General features: G+C 41.5%; 1 protein-coding gene across 1 annotated transcript in view; it reads right to left on the minus strand.

Moving 5' to 3' along the window:
• Window positions 1-8,630: 8,630 nt before the first annotated feature.
• Window positions 8,631-18,628, minus strand: part of LOC135888777 (protein associated with UVRAG as autophagy enhancer-like) — a 32,848-nt gene continuing 22,850 nt past the window's right edge. The window contains exons 6-15 of the mRNA XM_065416563.1: window positions 18,053-18,157; window positions 15,803-15,845; window positions 15,422-15,553; window positions 14,859-15,005; window positions 13,986-14,050; window positions 12,669-12,907; window positions 11,629-11,690; window positions 9,857-10,010; window positions 9,645-9,735; window positions 8,631-9,131 (exon numbers count right to left, since the gene is read on the minus strand). Coding sequence (XP_065272635.1) covers window positions 9,022-9,131; window positions 9,645-9,735; window positions 9,857-10,010; window positions 11,629-11,690; window positions 12,669-12,907; window positions 13,986-14,050; window positions 14,859-15,005; window positions 15,422-15,553; window positions 15,803-15,845; window positions 18,053-18,157 — 1,148 coding nt within the window. The 3' untranslated portion in view covers window positions 8,631-9,021. The remainder of the gene's footprint in view (window positions 9,132-9,644; window positions 9,736-9,856; window positions 10,011-11,628; window positions 11,691-12,668; window positions 12,908-13,985; window positions 14,051-14,858; window positions 15,006-15,421; window positions 15,554-15,802; window positions 15,846-18,052; window positions 18,158-18,628) is intronic.

The raw sequence follows: 18,628 nt of genomic DNA on the forward strand, positions 1-18,628 counted from the left end.
GGGTGCGCAACACGCGGGAACAGGCGTTGTGGGCGGGGCCTGGCCAATCCCCACCCCTGGTCCGTTACAGCTGGGCAGCCGACTGCGGGAGTCGTGGCGGTTTGTGGTTTAGGGCCAGTCGCCCAATTTCGTCCTGCGCTGCCCTCCGCGGAGAGCCTCTCACCTGCCGCCGCCATGTGAATACGGGGGTCCGGGGACGTCTCATGCCAGCTGCCGCCGCCGGGCCGGGCCCGCAGGGAGCTCGGGGGGTCAGGCCCCAGGGCGCTGCCCGGTGCCCTCTTCCCAGGCGGCCCTGTGAGGGACTGCGGGCGCCAGGTGGGCGCGGGGCGCGGCGGAGGGGTGAAGGCCCCGTGACAGGCCAGGCCTGGGCGTGTCCCTGAGCCGCTGCTCAGTGCACGGGCTGGGCAGGGTGTGGCCGGGACAAGGGTCACGGTCTGCAGCGTGTGGGCATGAGCCACGGTAGCCCGCAGCATTGCCCGCTCCCCCCGCTGCTGCCAGGCCAGCCGCGGGTGGGCATGGCCGGGCATGGGGACCGGGCACGCACCGCCGTGCGCCGCGGCTGGCCTCGGGGACTGGAGCCAGGGTGGATCCGGACTGGGTCAGGTGGCCCCAAGTCACAACCACTGCACAGACAAAAAGAACAGGAATACTTGTGGCACCTTAGAGACTAACACATTTATGTGAGCATAAGCTTTTGTGGGCTACGGCCCACTTCATCAGATGCATAGAATGGCACATATAGTGAGGAGATACATATACATACAGAGAACATGAAAAGGTGGGAGTTACCCTACCAACTCTAAGAGGCCAATTAATTAAGATGAGCTATTGTCAGCAAGAGGGAAAAAAAACTTTTGTAGGAGTAAAAATGGGCTAACTCCCACCTTTTCATATTCTCTGTATGTATGTATATGTATCTCCTCTCTATATGTTCCATTCTATGCATCCGATGAAGTGGGCTGTAGCCCACGAAAGCTTATGCTCAAATACATTTGTTAGTCTCTAAGGGTACATCTTCACTACCCGCCGTATCGGTGGGTAGCAATCGATTTATCTGGGATCGAAATATCGCGTCTCATTAAGACGCGATATATCGATCCCCGAACACGCTCACCGTCGACTCCGGAACTCCACCAGCGCGAGCGGCGGTAGCGCAGTCGACGGGGGAGCCGCGGCCATCGATCCCGCGCCGTGTGGACCCCAGGTAATTCGATCCAAGATACTTCGACTATTCGCGTAGCTGAAGTTGCGTATCTTGGATCGATCTCCCCCCCGCCCCAGTGTAGACCAGCCCTGAGGTGCCACAATTACTCCTGTTCTTTTTGCAGATACAGACTAACACGGCTGCTACTCTGAAAACTGTACAGACAGTGTGTGGTGCGGACCTGCTGCTGCTGCGGGCATGTGGCAGTTCAGCTGGAGTCGGATTTGCACACCCGAGTGTGTCACACAGGGTCCTGCCACCACAGCCAGTCTCTGCTTCCTGACGTGGCAGCTGCTGTCATCTACTTGCTGTGTTCTCTCTTCTAACTCTAGGCAGGAAGCCTCACATGCAGCAGCATTAATTTACCTCTCTGTTTCTTAGTGATTGTTGAGTTGAAAGGGGTTTACTAAGTCACAGAAAACTCATGCTTTTTTGCTGTATGCCTCTTAAGGGTGATAGATGTGACTTCTGTAAGGGCTGCCTTTACAGGTTAGGAAGGAGTAAAAGATGAATGGCACTAGAGCTTTCAATTTTTTGTGGGCAGTGTGTTTGGGGACTTTTTCCCCTATCAAAGGACCAGTGCTGCTTTTTTATTTTTAAATGTCTTGTCTCTCAAGGCTATCACCAGACCTCCCCTGAAACTGGGTCAGTAGCCCAAAATAGTCCTCAGTGTCCCAAACACAAAGTCCACCACAGTAACCCCATAGTTCCAACCCATGTCTAATGCTCCTGCTTACCACAGAGCCTTTATTCTTCCAGCTCTGCCTTTCTTCCTCTGTCAGCACATGCCCTTCTCTGAAAGAAAGGGTGGCATATATCCTACCCTCCTGCTAAGCATCCCTCCCGATTGGCTGAAAGAGAGGGGAGTCCTGCCCCCTTCCCCCGCCCCCCACACACTACAGGGCTTCTGATTCAAGGCCCTTAAAATAACAGTGTCCTGGGATCTTCCCATCCCACTGTTAATTCCCCAGGAGTGCTGCCTTTCTTCCAGTTTTGGCTGCTTCCTGAGCCTGGGCTAACACTAACATACCCCTGGGATGGCATCTTCTGCCCCCCTTTAGGTATAAAGGACCAGTACCCCCCATTACAGCTCCTTTTATGAGCAGAGGTGAAGGGGTGGTGTTCTGCTCCAGTGCATTCAGCTGCCATATTGCATGCTTCAGAGCAACTCTCATGCTGTGATTTAGTAATAATATCCAATGCAAAGGTGTCAGTCACTGCACTACCGCAGTTCCGGTTAATCGGTACTGGCACTATGAAAAGAGAACTGAAACGTGTAACAGGATGTTAACCATCAGCATCAATCACAGTTGTTGCAACTGAGGGGTCTGCAAAGCTATTGTTTTCAGACTGAAAACTAGAGCTGGGCAGAGAAGCTGCCTTGTGGATCCCAAAAAGTTAAGGCTAGCTTAAGGTTATAATATCAGAGAAAACATGCAAGCAAACCCCGACTGAGATAGGAAGCTATTTTTATTCATACTGTTTGATTTCCTCTTCCAATTCATCAATCAAAACCAGATGGGAGAGTATGAGCTCTACTAATTCTAAAAATTTGAAAGCTATAGAGCCAGATTTTAAAGGTATTTAGGCACCTAAAGATGCAGATAGGAGCTAGTGGGATTTTCCAAAGTAGCTGTCTAATACCCATTGGTTTCATTGGGGGTTAGGTACCAAACCTGCTTAGGTGGTTTTGAAAAACTCACTAGTCCCCTCTGCATTTTTAGGAGTCTAAATGCCTTTAAAAATCTGGCCCATGTTGACCAGAAACAATCTGTCACTTGGCTAACCACAGTTACTACTTCCTTTGGTTAATAAAAGTTAATATTAAATGCAAAACATGTTTTGATAAATAGACTTTTGTTGTTATGTATCCAATACATTTAAGGTAATTTTAACTAATAAAAAAACAATTTTAAAATGCTGGTTTTGTGCATTTTCCATTGAATTCCAATTTGTAATCAAATACAGCTAGCAAATAAGAAATGCATCACTCACCATTTTCTAACATAAAAACAATATAAAAAAAGAATCCAAATTATTTTTTAAACTATATAATTGGTTAAAGAGAGATTAATCAATATAGTGTATCCTCATGGTTAGTAAAAAGAAGTACCACATTTAGTGTAAAGTTTATATTTATTATTTATTAATTAATTTATTTATTTATTATATCTGGTTGCAAATCAACATGTTTTAATGGTTATACCAACCAATGAAAATTAGCCTGTCTTTGGGAAAATAAAAATATACATAAGATTAAAATCAAGTATTTAATCTAGGGTTCCTGCTTGTTGATTTAAATCAAGATGAAAATTGGTGACTTAATTCAATCCCCACTGCATGTGTAGGAGTAAAACCTGATTAAAGGTTTTACAACAGTGCAGAGAAAGCTTCCAAATGAAATTTGAGTCATCCAGTTTAAAAAAAAAAATGGATATGATTTGACATTCCTGGTTTTTCTAAGCAAAGAACATGCACAAAAAAACTTTCCAGGTCATGCATATACCTCATAAAGAAGCAAAAAGAGAGATGCTATTTTCTTCTCTCTTTAGAGGTCAGTTTTAATCAGTAACCACTTCACCATTTCTGGAAAGACTAGGCAATTGGGAAACATTGAATTATAGAAATGTATTAAATAAAACGTTATGCAACACTTCACAGCCAGGTATTTCCCTTGTGAATGAGTGGTCACTTCTGACCCTCTCACCCTGTCGCTATCTTTGCCAAATAGTCTCTCTTTGGTCTCAGATTGTCTTTCTTAACTGCTTCCTTCTCCCATATTTACCTTCAATCTCTTGCCACCTAACTTTAAATGTCTCTACCTAAAAGACACTCATCTCAAGTGCTGAAGAACTTCTGCAAAGTTTTACAGAAAGTGCTTAATGAATCTTCCAACATACCCACCTCATTCCCAATGCCCATATTCTTTTGTGGGTTTACAAAGGTGCACAAGTATTGCCATACTGGATCAGACCCATGGTCCCTCTAGTCCAGTATCCTGTCTTTGACAGGCAAACACTAGATGCTTCAGAGGGAAGCTGCAAGGAACGCCACAGTGGGCAGATATAGGAGAACTTGCTGTCCATGAAAGTCTCATTCTAGATGGGCTTAAATCCTGAAGTAGGAGGGTCAATATCCCTTCAAAAAAATTGTTAGCATTGACTATAATAACTGGATGTTCTTGTGATCCAGAGAAATGCCCAGCCCTTCTTTGAAGTGTGTATATTTATAATAGCATATCTACTTACAAACCAAGTATTTCACGTCCCAGGTCACATTAATCACCCCGGTCCTTTTTTTACCCATCTGTTGAGCTCTTAGGAATTATCTTTTAATGGCTTTTTTTCTTGCTTCACTGAAATCTCTGGAAGCCCATTATCTGTCTGTGGTTACACCTTCATCAGACCAGTCAAACAGGCTTCTTACTGGTGAAACCTTCTTTTACACAAGCTCTATAGGATGCCTTCCACCTAATTAGCATTTCAGTGTTTGACAGGAATGTAACATAGATTCTCCAGAGTGAAATGAGTGGTCAAAGACTCACCTGTGAACAGTACTACAATTATTACAACACGTGCAAAATAAAAATAAGTACAGATACAATCTTTGTGAGAAGCTTTGAGCTGTTTTACAGTGTTCAGATCACTGGCTGATGGAACTAAAATACAGCTACATCTGGCTTTCAAATATCACCATCCACATTAAAAGTGCAGACCTGGGGATGACTTTCATTGGAAATGTATAGGTTAACTAATTCAGACATACGTGGAAAATACATAGAGTTGAGATTCCATCTACTGAAACAATTAACTTAGGCTCTGCATATAGAAATACATGTTCACAACAATGATTCCTAATAATGTAAATATTTTCATTCATAAATTTGAATGGTGCATGATCTACTGCTGGAATTATAGAGCTCAGTGAAGCTGTTAAATTATCCAAAGTATCTTCTTACTCTTGCAGTGAAACCTGTACTTGTGCTCACATGCTATGCTTGGCCATCAAAGGTTAACTCCCTTATTATTTACATTATGGTAGCAGGCCCTAATCAGGAGCCAGGCCCCAAAGCACCTAGCAAAACAGCCCCTGCTCCAAGAGTTTATAATCTTAATTAAGCAGACATGACAAATGAATGTAAGCGACAGTTAGCGCAGAAGTGGCTAAGAATGAGAATGATAATACATGTTTGACATTCACCACACTATATTGGCCAGGCACCTCTTAAAACAGCCAGATCAACTGGGGTGAAGTCCTGCCCCTATTGAAGTCAATGGCAAAACTCCCAGAAGAGGAAGTCCATCAAAACCGTAGAAAGTTCCCCAAAGGAACTTTGGCTGCTTCTGCCTCTGCCAGCTGGAGTCTCTGGCTGGCTCTTTGTAGCTGCTTTCCTCCAAAGCCCACGTGATGGGGGAAAATGGAGACACCTGGTCCTAATGCCCACAGATACATGTTAATGCCTTGGACCCATTCTGTCCAAGCCAAGCATTTTCCAAAGTTATCCCCAAATAAGATACACAGAGGACCATTTTCAGACTTGTTCTAGCTGCTATATGCCCATAGCTATCTGGGAACTCTTCTGCTGCAAGAGGAATCCCGTGCTGGCACAGAGGATTTACCTTGTCCCCTAGTTTGGGGATGGAGCCTGGGAAAGGGGGACAAGTGGCCTCTTGTGTTCAGGTTATTCTCAGCTGCCAGAGTGGACTGCTATGATAGGGCCCAGAACAGGCCCCAGTGCTGCCAGAATCCAGGGCCCATACAGGTGGCAATTGACCACTTTTGAACATCCCTCCCAACTTCCTCTGCATTGTGCCAAGCACAATTTACATGCGCCTCATCATTGGAGTCTTGATCTCTTGGTGGCAGCTTCTGCAAGAGAGCTTTTCCATTACAAACACTTATGTAACAACAGCCTCTATAACCTTGTGTAGAACTGTGACAAACTTCTTGGCACCTTCTGTGGTACATAGCGGGGAATATAACAAGTTACTCCTCGTCATACAAGTCTATGGTTTACAGTTTGTAATGGGATAAGTTAATTACACTCAAGACAGGTTAAAATGAAATACTTTCAGCTCACATGCTCCACAGACAGCTGACTGAGCATTTTCAGTCCCTCTTTCCATGTTAATTCACATCACCTACAGCTAACTCCTTTTCTTATTTTGTCTTGTCTCTCTAACATGACAGCAACGTTTGGGGTTTACTATGCTAGTGTTCTCCGTTTCACGGCTTTGTTTCTTTGGGTTCAAAATACCAATAGCAAAAAAGTATACTGGGTTTATTTGAGCAGCCCCCTCAGAAAACGCATCTTATCAACCGGGTATCACTAAACAAACTGTGGGGGAAGTTTAGCTTCCCCCAAAGCCTCATTCCAGCCATGGCCAAGAGACAAATGACTATTTACTAAACTCTTGTGAAGGTCTTAGGGCATAATGTAAGGGCTACTTGTTCCAGCAACTCTTCAACACTAGCATGAAGTAGGGCTGTGAACAGACACAAATATTTCAGTAGGGTTTGATACTGTTAAAAACAGCCCCATACACAGCCAATTCCAAACAAGACAGATTATAAACACTGTAGGGTGCCAAAGATACCCTTGACCACTGGAGAACTTTACAGGGCCTATGAATGACCAAATTAACAAAGAGTGAAAGACTCATGCTGTATCCCCAGACATACACACTTCTAATTTAAAGAAACATATCATTTATTTGGATCTGCGCTTCCACCAAGCACGCGAGCCAGGATACTACAGGGGATTGAGGTATGCGCTAGTCCACTACAGAATTTCAGCAGCTCCAAAAGAACAAGAAAGATGAAGGGAAGAGCACTGTAGGATATGAATGTTCTGTGGTTATATAATAAATAGGCTAAGTGAAAAAACTGGTAATGATTTTTTTAAACACGTTTACCCTCTGCCTTTTCACAAGCTGTCCACAAGTAGCTTGTGATTTTCAAATTTATTCAAATGCCTTTTTTATTGTTTTTAAACTCAACTTTTGATAAAGTTTGAATTCAAGTGGTGATGCTTAGCAATGATTGGTCAGGTGATTCAAGTGGTATTCAAGTAGCCCGATTAAAATTAGCATAGGTTATGTGTGTGCACGTGCACAAAACAAACTCATGTTAACATTCCTCTTTCTGCAAACATTTGTGCAAGAAAACTCATTCATTAGATTATTCACGGAAAGCACACACAACCAAATAAAGTTTAAGTGAACATTTCCCCCTTATTCAAACAAACCCAGTAGTCCTGCAAATTGTTCTATATAGGGATTAAGGCAACTTCTTTCATAAAATGTAAATTCCTATAGCAAATCCATTAATGTGGCTTATTCAGTTTTGTGTATAGATGAAGCAACGAACACTTGCATCACATTAAATGCAGCCAACTCTGTAGGTGTGTCCCATCACCAAATCTCACCATTTGACATCACTCACTTCTCAGCAGAGTTTCATGTCTGTTTGCAGATCTTAGATAACAGTAATAGATGATAATCTTACGTCTTTGCAATAAGCAGTTACATTTTGTTTATAGACACAGGAAGATAAGAACTGTATATGAAGTGTCCCCACTTGTAATGTGTATTGTGAAAGATTTTCAGCTTGGAAGTGAATCGCAACAGATAGTTTCAGAGTCCCATTCTCTTTTAGTATAGCGATAGTGTTTGAATGGATATTTAAGAGGAAGGGTGTTTGAAAGTCCCATAGGAAATTAGACATTGAATGACAGACGCAGATCCAGTGTCTTAAGTCATTTAGCTAGGGAGAAAGTACCTTTGGGACATGCTATCCAGATCAATGTCTACAATAACTCACAATAATCCTTCCTGTAAGTTTTGGGGATCTCTGTCAGTGGGTGTCCATTGGTGTTGCAGTGAAGCTTGGACCATGTGTGCTGTCACTGCTGAGACAAGTACCACAGGAGTAGGAGCGATACAGGTTCAGGCAATAGCTCAACACTTCTATGTGCATGAGCTGCTTCCATGGCTGGCTTCATTAGAAGCATCTGCAGGAGCAGGTAAGGAAAGCAGTCAGTTTTCAAAGAGATACCCAGTACTTGGCCTGTAGGAGTCAGCAAGCCTGCAGTGATGGACAGAGTGGATTCAGGGTCATGGACCTCTCTCCCCCTCTCTCTACACACCCTCCCCAAGTAGCCTGGCATCTCTCAGGTTGGAAAGTGCTGCTGTAGAGATTAGCGCGGGTCTCTTTTTAAAACAAAACTAATCCACCATTTTGAGTTAGGATGCTTACCAGGATAACATTTTCAGGTTTTGTTGTTGTTTTTTAAATCAAACTCGCAAGTCAAGGCATTTCTGTAGTATAGTTTCAACAGAGGAGAGAAAATTCCTCACATTTTATCACTTCTTCCTTGTAATAAAAATCTGACAAGGTTAAAAGAGTTTTTCAATCTTGTTTATTGTCTCTACATTGCATGCAAAGTTACATATGGGAATTGTCAACTTGTCAAATATAAAATAACAATAATAATAATAATAATAATAAAAACTTAAGTTCAGAAACAAGAGTAAAAAACCAGTAGCAGCAAAATATTAATGATGGCATTAACATACACTTAAACTGATCACATTAAAAACTATTTTCTGTCAGGATAGGTATTCAAGCATAATATTCAAACCTTATTCTTTTTTTAAAAAGTCACATTAAAAAATGTTAACATGGCAGGATGATTTAAAAATACCAATGTTTAAAACAACATTATCCAACCTGTAGACAGACACCATATGTATCTGTATCTAGTTTCTTCAGAGGTATACACAGAAACCTGCGTGCCTCTTCATAGTAATCCAGTCTCACATCGCCACAGATGGAGCTTCCGAAAACATCCTCCGAGCAGCTATTCTCAGACATTTGGGGCACTCTCCAGACTTGAAACACTGATTGTGGAAGCACGCTTTGCAAACTGTTTACACACACAAGCAGGTGGGAAAAATTGCATCAGTAATTGTATTCCTTGTAGGATGGTAGTTTATCCAGATATGAAAGTAACTGAAGACAACTCATGACCAGGACAATGAAGCACAAAGTAACAAGGTTAATTCCATATTTTGATCGCAAGCCAATGAACCTTGAAGTCAATTGGAGTCTTTCCATTGACTTCAATGGGCACTGGATTAGGTCCAGAAAAATCCGATGTAACAGTAATACATTTGCTATTTCAAACTCAAACTGAGATATGTAAACCCATACCAAGAACACACTTGAATTTTGTTTTAACTTACATTCAGACGACACAGCCAAGTTTTCAAATATACAATAAACTCACTGCGACAAGACAGTTTGAAATCAGTGGGACTAGTCACGTGCTTACAATTAGGCACGTGCTTAAGCATCTTGCGGAATCAGGGCCTGAAACATTATACATGCATGCGTGCACACGCTCACAAGAAAGCAATAGATTTGGGCTGGAACATACCTGTACATCTTTTACATGTGGCAATCTGAAATGGGAAGAGTACATCTGAGCTCTGGCAAAATTCACAAATAAATCCCTTGGCTTGACAAAGCTAGAAGAATTGAAAGAGTTCATTACTTTTTTGATGTTTATTAAAAGTTCATATTTATAAAAATATATGGTCAGTTGTGGCTATTCTTCAGGCTATACACCAGACACAGAGATTTCCTTACCTCACAGTTTTCTACATGAGATATGGAGCTTTTTAGAATATCCCTGAGAAGAGGCACTAACAACCCTCGTTTAATCTTCACCAAGTCATCCATTGAGAACAGATGCAGCTCTGTCGTCAGGTGGCTGGAGACCTGTTCAAATTCTTTCAATACACTACAGATTTAAAAAAAAAATGTTAAATTATGAAGTGACATGTTTATTGAGAGCATGTTTAGCAAAACATGTAAGTAAGTGGAGACAGCTAAGTCTAATCAACCAGGAAGAACATAAAATTGATATCTCTATACACAGCAGAACTTAGTTTAACGGAGTTAAACTTGTGAATTTTGCAAAAGCCTGAAAGTTATAATTTCCCCCCCCTGCTTCTTAACTAACCTTAGAAGAAAGAATATTAAGTTTTGCCTACCCAGTTTCTGCTGGAGTGTTCGTTGGAAGGCTACAGTGAGAACTTTCTTGACTTGTGGGCGAGGGTGTATGGGGGTCATTATTTAACATAGCTTTTTCTCCCAAAGTTTGAGTTCAATAAGTATTTAAACTAAAAAAAAAATCTGTTCTCAATTGTTTAGGCATCAATCTTGTCATATGCAATAATCCCACCAATTCACTGATCATCCATAGAATGCTCACACAGAAACAGCATAGATAACTTGCTAGTTTAATGCATAAAAAAGCAGTAGGTTGTTGTTGGTTTTGATTTGTTTTGGGGGGTTTTGGGGGTGGGGGTGTATTAAAAAGCCTTTTAGACTATACAGCCATTGCAACAAGCGCAAGATGACCACTATTGTACATTTTAACTTTCATTTGCTAACCATAACTGGATGGAGAAGGAGTGCATCAAAAATGCTTAGTTTTGACAATAATATTTTCATCAGTCATCGAATCATTATTGTCCCTAGCCCTATAGTAGAGAGAGAGAGACTAAAAGTTTACTTTAAAAAAAAAAATATTTACTTGCCTGGTTTATAAAAGACCTCTAATTCTGTGGGTGTAAGCAATAGCATTTAGATGTCTTGCCTAGAACTCAGCTCAATGTCCAAGTGCTATCATATGCACCCACAACTAATTGCAGGTGCAAAACAGAGGTCCATTGTTTTTCCATTTTATAGTTATTACATTAAGCATTGCAGGCAAGCGTTTGATTTAGACAAAAAATAATAAAATTTGCTGGAAGAACATCTTACTTTTCTTTAAACGCACCAATGTTCCCTAAAACCACAGAGAAGTTAGGCTGATTGTGCAATGAGAGAAAGTAGTCAGAGCTGCCTAACTCAGGCAGAATATGCACATTTTCTACAGCTTGGTTTGTGTCATTAGTTAAATGAAGATGGAATGAATACAGTCTACTAAAGAGCCATCATTTGAGCAACATATGGAATAACCACTCTAGTCACCTTAGAAAAACGTTGAACAGAAATTACATTGCTGAGCAAGGACACTCACATTGTTCCTCCAAGAGGAATAGTATCAGAAGGATGAAAAAAAATTCTGCCAAAAATAATTACACACATCTAATCATTAATCAAGTCTCATAGGGGTTTCTACAAAGGCACTGGGGGAAAAAAACAAGCTGCCTTATAAAATACACTATCACTTGACATTTGCAATAGATACATTTGCGGGAGAAAGGAAGATGATATCAGAATATTTGATGATCATATGGAACTAACGTCCTTAAAAAGTGCGTGATTAAAATTTTTTCTGGAGGGGGAAGCTCCATGAACAACTATTGTACTTTTACCAAGTATTTACTACGCTTAATCATGCTCCATACCTTTCAGCAAACCTGCAGGTTTTCAGTAGTTTTTTAATATGCAAAAGCTGTTCCTGTATCTCCTAAAGGATGAAGGGTAGGAAAATGTAGTATTTAAAATGAAAAGCAGAGCAGCATACTTAAACATTCAGAAGTGTTTAAGAGCACTAATTTAGACAGTGATATTTAAAAACTAGCATTTCACCAATACAGCAGGTTTAGTTTAAAATTAGGAAAAATACAGCAGAGGGTTAGACAGATCAGCTATATAATGCACCCAAAGGCCTGCCCCACAAGTGAGTATGCATGGCCAAAATATACAACCCGAAGCTGCAAGTTGTTCCTGCAGGATCAAAGACTATCTAGAACCAATTGCTATGCCCCAGGGAAGGGTTTATAAGCCCTTCCCTTGGGTACACAAGAGCCAATAGACTTGTGCTGCACCCTTCTGTCCAACCAGTCAGCCACAGAGACACCCTCCTCTCCCCAACCCACAGGGAGGTCAGTGTGCCCACAAGAAGGGCAGGGGGGAGTGTGAAATCCTTAGAGGAGCCAACTGTTTTCTTTCCCCAGCTGGCCAGACACAGCTGCTTCGTGGGCAGAGAGCGGCAGCCAATCAAACTGCTGGTGTCTCCTGGTGGCAGGTACTTGTTCAACAGGGCATCCAATTCCCTGATAAACTGAAATTGGAAGTGGATTAGGAGAGGGCATCTCTTAAACAAGATGGGAAATAGGTTTGGGGCTCCTAATGTCTGGTACAGAAAGGAGAAAACCCCCTCTTCCCCATCCCTTTAACCCTCATAGGAGTGGACGGTGCTAGTACCAGGTGGATTGGAACAGCGGGAGAAAAGGGAGGCTGGGAGCAGTCCTCCTGCCCCGCAGGTGGTACAGCTAACAAATGAAGAATGGCCTGCACTGGATGAGTTATTGCCAGATAGTTCCCAGATATGTTACTTAATAAAGTGGCAACCTAATTAAACCAGATTCCTGGGGTCTAGTCATTCTTCTGGCAGTGTGCAGGACAATGCCACACACTTCAATTACAAAGAAGCTGCACTTACCCTGACTCTGTTCAGTTCCTTTGCTTTTGTATAGAGGGTTTTGTTGATACACGACACATTGAAGATGGGGTTTTGCCATATGCTGAGCAGGAGGTGTTTGGAGAAGTTACAGACATAGTACTTTCTGAAGTCCCATTTCATCAATATTCGGGCAGGGATGGAAGTTTGCGCATAACTATGGCAACAGTCGCAGAAGTACTTCCCCAGGTAATCACAATAGCGGAGTCTCCTGATGTATTCTGTGGAAGGTCAACAATGAAGATAGTTTTTAGAAGAATGGTTCTTTAAAGAATTACGGTATTGCCTTTTAACTGCGTCAATCCAGTAATAAATAATTCAGATCTACAGAAAAACAGGCTGGGGGGAGGGGGGGGGAGTTGTTTTTTTAAGAGGTAGACTCATGGTCAGATTTAGTATTCTGAATTAAATATGGAAACCTCTCTTTTGCCTATGCAAGACTGATCATAGTTATCACCATCAAAATTTACACAGATCCTTACTGGAAACACTTTTGGCTGCTTCCCGCAAAACAAGTTCAGGACTGGGTCTTCTGGTTACAGGTGTAACCTCACTAATTCCTTTGCATAGTTATTGTTAATGATTCTCTGAGTCCCTGATGTCAACTCAAATATTAATTTTGTTCTGCGAGGCATGAGCGAATGCCTCTCTTTGTATAATGGACCCAGTATAGGGCTTTACACTCATTTCAGAGATTTCCCATGCAATGAGACCCGATGAAGTGGATACATCTGAACATTACAATGCATTAAGCAGTTTGTGAAAAAAGTATCCCAAAGATTCTTATAACTTCAACAGGGTTTTGTGGTCAAGCCTTTAAAAATAAGAAAACTACTTATACACCCCCTTTCTTTTTAAGACCAGTTGACAGTATCAATTGGTAAGGATTACGAATTCAATTTCAAAAGAATTTTCTAATTAAGATTTATGATTTGCAGCTTAGAGACTTATATTTTACTTATATTTTACTATTAGCCTACTTTAAAAAAATCAAGCTATTTTACAACATCATAAATAATGCTTCCAGTTTTATTGTTGAAAGTCACCACTTCTAACTGTGGATAAGTAGGAGTGCTATGAAGTAGCCTACAGCTGATGGAGAAGGGCGTTGTGTTCAGGCTGTAATAACATTTCAGGTGGTGATATGATCCTATTGTGCATTGTGCTACGTGCATCCCCAACCTGGAGTGTTTTCTTCTAGTTAAGGTATTGCCAGAACTGCAAAATATATCCTGTCAACAACTGGGGGTTGCTTGGTGTGGTATGTCTGGAGGGTTGTGTTTGTGTTTCAATACTTACTGAGTTCTACTGGGGTTCCACAACCAGCACAAGTAAAGTTTTGTGCAGCTACAACGGCATCTCTCCTGTACAGACAGACAAAATTAAATCAGACTATCCAAAAGCATATCTGATCAGTTACATTCTCCCAGAATGACAGACAGCTGCACTAATACTTATGAATATTTTCAACTTGGAAGTCTGATCATGTTACTCAAAAAAACCCCACAATGTAGGAAGAGAAGTCAGTTGTAAAAGAGAAGTTCTGTATGCTATTTTACAGTGGAACTCTAAGCTAATCTTTGTAGAATATGCAGACACTGGTACCAGAGATCATGGTATGCCAGAAGTATGATACTTCTCTATTCTTTCTTTAAGAAAGCTTAAAGGGATACTGTCGACCCGGAAAAAAGTCACATTTGTCTGAACATTTTGTACCCGTTATTAATTACAAGTAACACCCAAGATTGTTTTAACAGAAGTTGGCAGAAAAAAAAAGTTATTAGTTTGTTTACTTTGTGCATTTGACAGCACTTTAAGTAGAGCGAGATTCATAATTCTTCTGCGTAGTCTTTTGCTTGCTGAAAAAAAGTCTTGAGCCAGCAGGAAAGCAAAAAACCAAAACCCCACAACCCTCAAAAAAAGTAACTCACCATACTGAGTAACAGTATAAGACAGTGTTAGTCAGGACATAATGACTCAGCAAAAGTAGGCATTACTACATAACTTCCAATGAAACACTGGAGAACAAGGTACTGAACAATAGGCCTGATCCAAAGCCCAATGAAATCAACAGAAATCTTTTCACTGATCTCAACAGGCTTTGGACTGGGCTTAGTGTATAACAGAAACAAAATGACTAGTCCCACAGACAGACAAGTACTTGAGACTTACTTGAGTGATGGGTGAATACTAAATATTATTTGAAACCTAGGTGGGGCCCAGTCTGCGGTTCCTCTTAATCTTGCTTTGACCTTTATTTCTTCTGCCAGATTCCCACTAGACTCAAGTTCCTTTGGAATCTTTTCTTTATTTGCATACGATTGAAGACAGAAAGATAGACTTAAGTGTGGAATTTAACCTGCAACCTAGTAGTTGAACAGAAGCTAACATGCTTTGCAGACTATGCAATGAAATGTCACCTTCAACACTCCAACAGCTGTCAGTACAATCACAGTTTTGATACCCAAAGTCATGTTTAGTAGCAACTCTTGAAGGACTTCTTGTGTTCACAGAGATCCCGTTTACATGATTGTCCTACATTGCATTAAATGCATTACAGTTTTCTAACCAAGACAGACTCCCCCACTTCCCCCGCCTCAAATTGCTTAAAAATAACCAAACCCTGAACACACATTTATATCATTCTAAGCATCCTCCTTCTCCCCATGCCAATGAGGCAGCTGCACTGAACACTCTGAATAATAAGCACATTGTTTTCTGTTCAAAGACTTACTTTCGCCTTAGTTTTGTTCAGGCACCTAGACAGCTGAACGTTAGTTTCTGTCTGTAACCAATGTTTCCTGAACTCTCGGTAAAGCTTCTGTGCTGTTACTTCAGCAGAATTGTAGCCCAGATCAAAAGATAACCTGAAAATTAAGCAAGCCAAATGGCAGCATTTCATAAGTAGATATGTGTCCTCCACATCCCTGAAGATTCCTCACACTTCTTCCCTCCTCCCCCCCACTTTGATTCACCTACGCCCTTTAGGACCCTTGTGCCACAGCCATCAAACAAACTATGTTCCCTTCCTGCCTCTCTTAGGAGAATCACAATATGGCAGGGAAGAGTATTGCCACCCGGCTATTTACTAAGTTATGAGAAATACAAAAAGTTACCTTTTATCTAGAGATGCTGCAATATTTTCCAAGTCTTCAAGTTCTGCAGAAAAGGAGGAAAAATTTGTTAGCCCTACAAAAGCAAAAACCTCCACCTCCTACCATTGTATTCTATCTACTTTAGGTTCTTATATGGCTCCCATTACCGTAGTATCTGAGCACCTGACAATCCTTAATATATTTATCTTCACAAGAGCGCTGTCAGGTAAGAAAGTGCTATTATCCCATTTTCATCAATCATCATCATCACTCCCATAACCGCATTGGTCGTTGGGGCACCATCACTGATGAGCAATCAACCAGTTGTCTCCACCCCTGATGATTGTGTGTCAGTGCTTGAGTCTCCCCAAAGTCCATTCCTGTCCACTCTTTTATGTTGTCAGTCCATGTCTTCTTCTGTCTACCTCTTCTCCTCCTCCCCTGTACTGTCCCTTGGAGGATGATCTTGGATAGGCCAGATGATCTTGTTACATGGCCGTACCACTTCAGCTTGTGCTTCTTCACGGTTGTCAGGAGGTCTTCATATGACCCAGTGCATTGGGTGATGATGTTGTGGACCTCTTCATTAGTGACGTGGTTGAAGTAGGAGATGCCCAGGATTTTAGGGAAGTATCTCATCTCTACCACCTGTATTTTCCGTTCAAGTTCTGCCATAAGGGCCCATGTCTCGCATGCATACAGAAAAATGGAGATGACCAGTGCGTGCAGCAGTTTCAGTTTGTTTTCCAGGGAGATGTTCTTATTCCTCCAAATTGGCTTTAGCTTTGCCACTGTTGCTGTTGTTTGCGCAGTTCTTGCCAGAATTTCTGCCTTTGATCCTTCATCAGTGATGATTGCCCCCAAATACTTAAACTGTTTCACTGTCTCCAGCTCTTGTCCACTGACAGTGATATGTGAGCTGATCCCAATGTCATCAGCAAACCGAAGATTTGAGATTGTTCGCCCCCCCAGTGCTGACTGTGCATATGTGATCTTCTAGGGCATCAGTCATTATGCGCTCCAAGTAGATATTGAACAGTGTGGGCAAAAGAAGGCAACCTTGCCGGACTCCAACAGTGGTGCGAAACCACTCTCCTATTGTGCCATTGACGAGAACTGCACTGCTGGCCTTGGCATACAGTTGTTTAATGGTAAGAATAAGCTTACAACCAACATTGTATTTCTTCATGGTTGCCCAGAGCGCTTCGTGCCGTACTCAATGCTTTCTTGAAGTCAGCAAAGACATGGTAGATGTCCTGCTGGTGTTGTAAGTACTTCTCACATAGAACACAAAGATTGAAAATCTGTTCTGTGGTACTTCTTCCAGCACGAAAGCCAGCCTGTTCTTCAGCGATGATATTCTCCACTTCAGTCTGTTCAATATGACTTTCAACATCACTTTGCTGGGATGGCTAAATAAGCTTATGGTCCAGTAATTTTGATACAATTGCCTTTCTTTGGCAGAGTGATGATTAGTGACTATGTCCACGTGGAAGGCCACTCATCGGTCTGCCAGATCTTGTTGCAGATCTTGGTGAGTACATCTATTACTATTTCTCCTCCGAATTTCATCAGTTCGGCTGGGATATTGTCAATACTTGTAGCCTTTCCATTCTTGAGTGATTTCACAGCTGTCTCCACTTCTTCACGCAGTATTGGAAAGTAATCCTCCCCTGTTGAATCTGGGCTGTCTACACTAGGATCTCCATTTGTCTGGTGGTTTTATAGATCAGAGCAGTAATTTGTCCACCTATTGATGATGTCCCTTTCTTCTGTAAGACTGTTCCCTTCTTTGTCTTGAATTGCGTTAGCTTTTCAGATTTTTTACAGATGGGTAATGGAAGCACAGAGATGCTAAATGACTTGCCCAAGATCACACACGAAACCTGTGGCAAAGCAGGGAATTGAACTCCGGTGTCTCAGCGGCTATATGGGGAATCTGTGGTGTGTGCACTTTGGGCACTACCACATACATTGCATGTGCACGTTAATATACACGTCAACCACTGGAAAGTATTCTTGCTGTAGAAATGAACTCCTGTATTATTATTATTATGTATGATAGAGTTTTAGCACTTATGAAAAGCTATTTCAACTTTTCCTATTAGTAGTGCATGATTACCAAGAGAGAAATTTTATCATACACCTGTGAGTTTGTACTATAAAATACATACTATGGCAACATGTAGCTCTGGAAAAGTGGCATTGAAGTAGTTAGTAAATCTATCCAGACTCATTGTAAGTTGCAGCTGCATAGTTTGAAAGTCTTACCAATAATTACAAATTCATCGTCTGAGTCACTATCGCAGTGAAATCTACCGGCCTCATGATGTGACGGTGGATTTACTGATGAGCTGACCTGCAGCACAGCACAACCTTTAACAAAGTAAATGATCCATTAATAAGAGTTTCATGGAGGGATTAATATATTTAGATCTGTGCACTATTTTAAACATTCTGTCACTGTCTTCTCCTCCCTCTCCATCAAACAAAAGCCACACACTAAATGTAGAATGAACTTTTAGGTTGTATGTTCTTTGGGGGAGGGACTGTCATTTCTTTTGTATTTGTAAAGTGCCTGACACAATGGGGCCTAAGCTGATTGAAGCCTGTATTAGCTATTGCAATTATAAATATTTAATAGTAATGTGCTTCCCCCACTCCACACACTTCTACTTCAGTGATTTCCCCCCCAAGAAGTTACATCATTTAGATTCATGTTATCCTATGTATTAAAATCCCTTTTGGGACATGTCCATTTTACAAATTCATGTACTGTACAGTGTTACAATATCATAAGCCTTTGTTACCCTGACTCATACTACATGTGCACAAATACTGCTTGAG

This window comes from Emys orbicularis, chromosome 1, assembly GCF_028017835.1.
Source record: "Emys orbicularis isolate rEmyOrb1 chromosome 1, rEmyOrb1.hap1, whole genome shotgun sequence".
Taxonomy (NCBI): Eukaryota; Metazoa; Chordata; order Testudines; family Emydidae; genus Emys; species Emys orbicularis.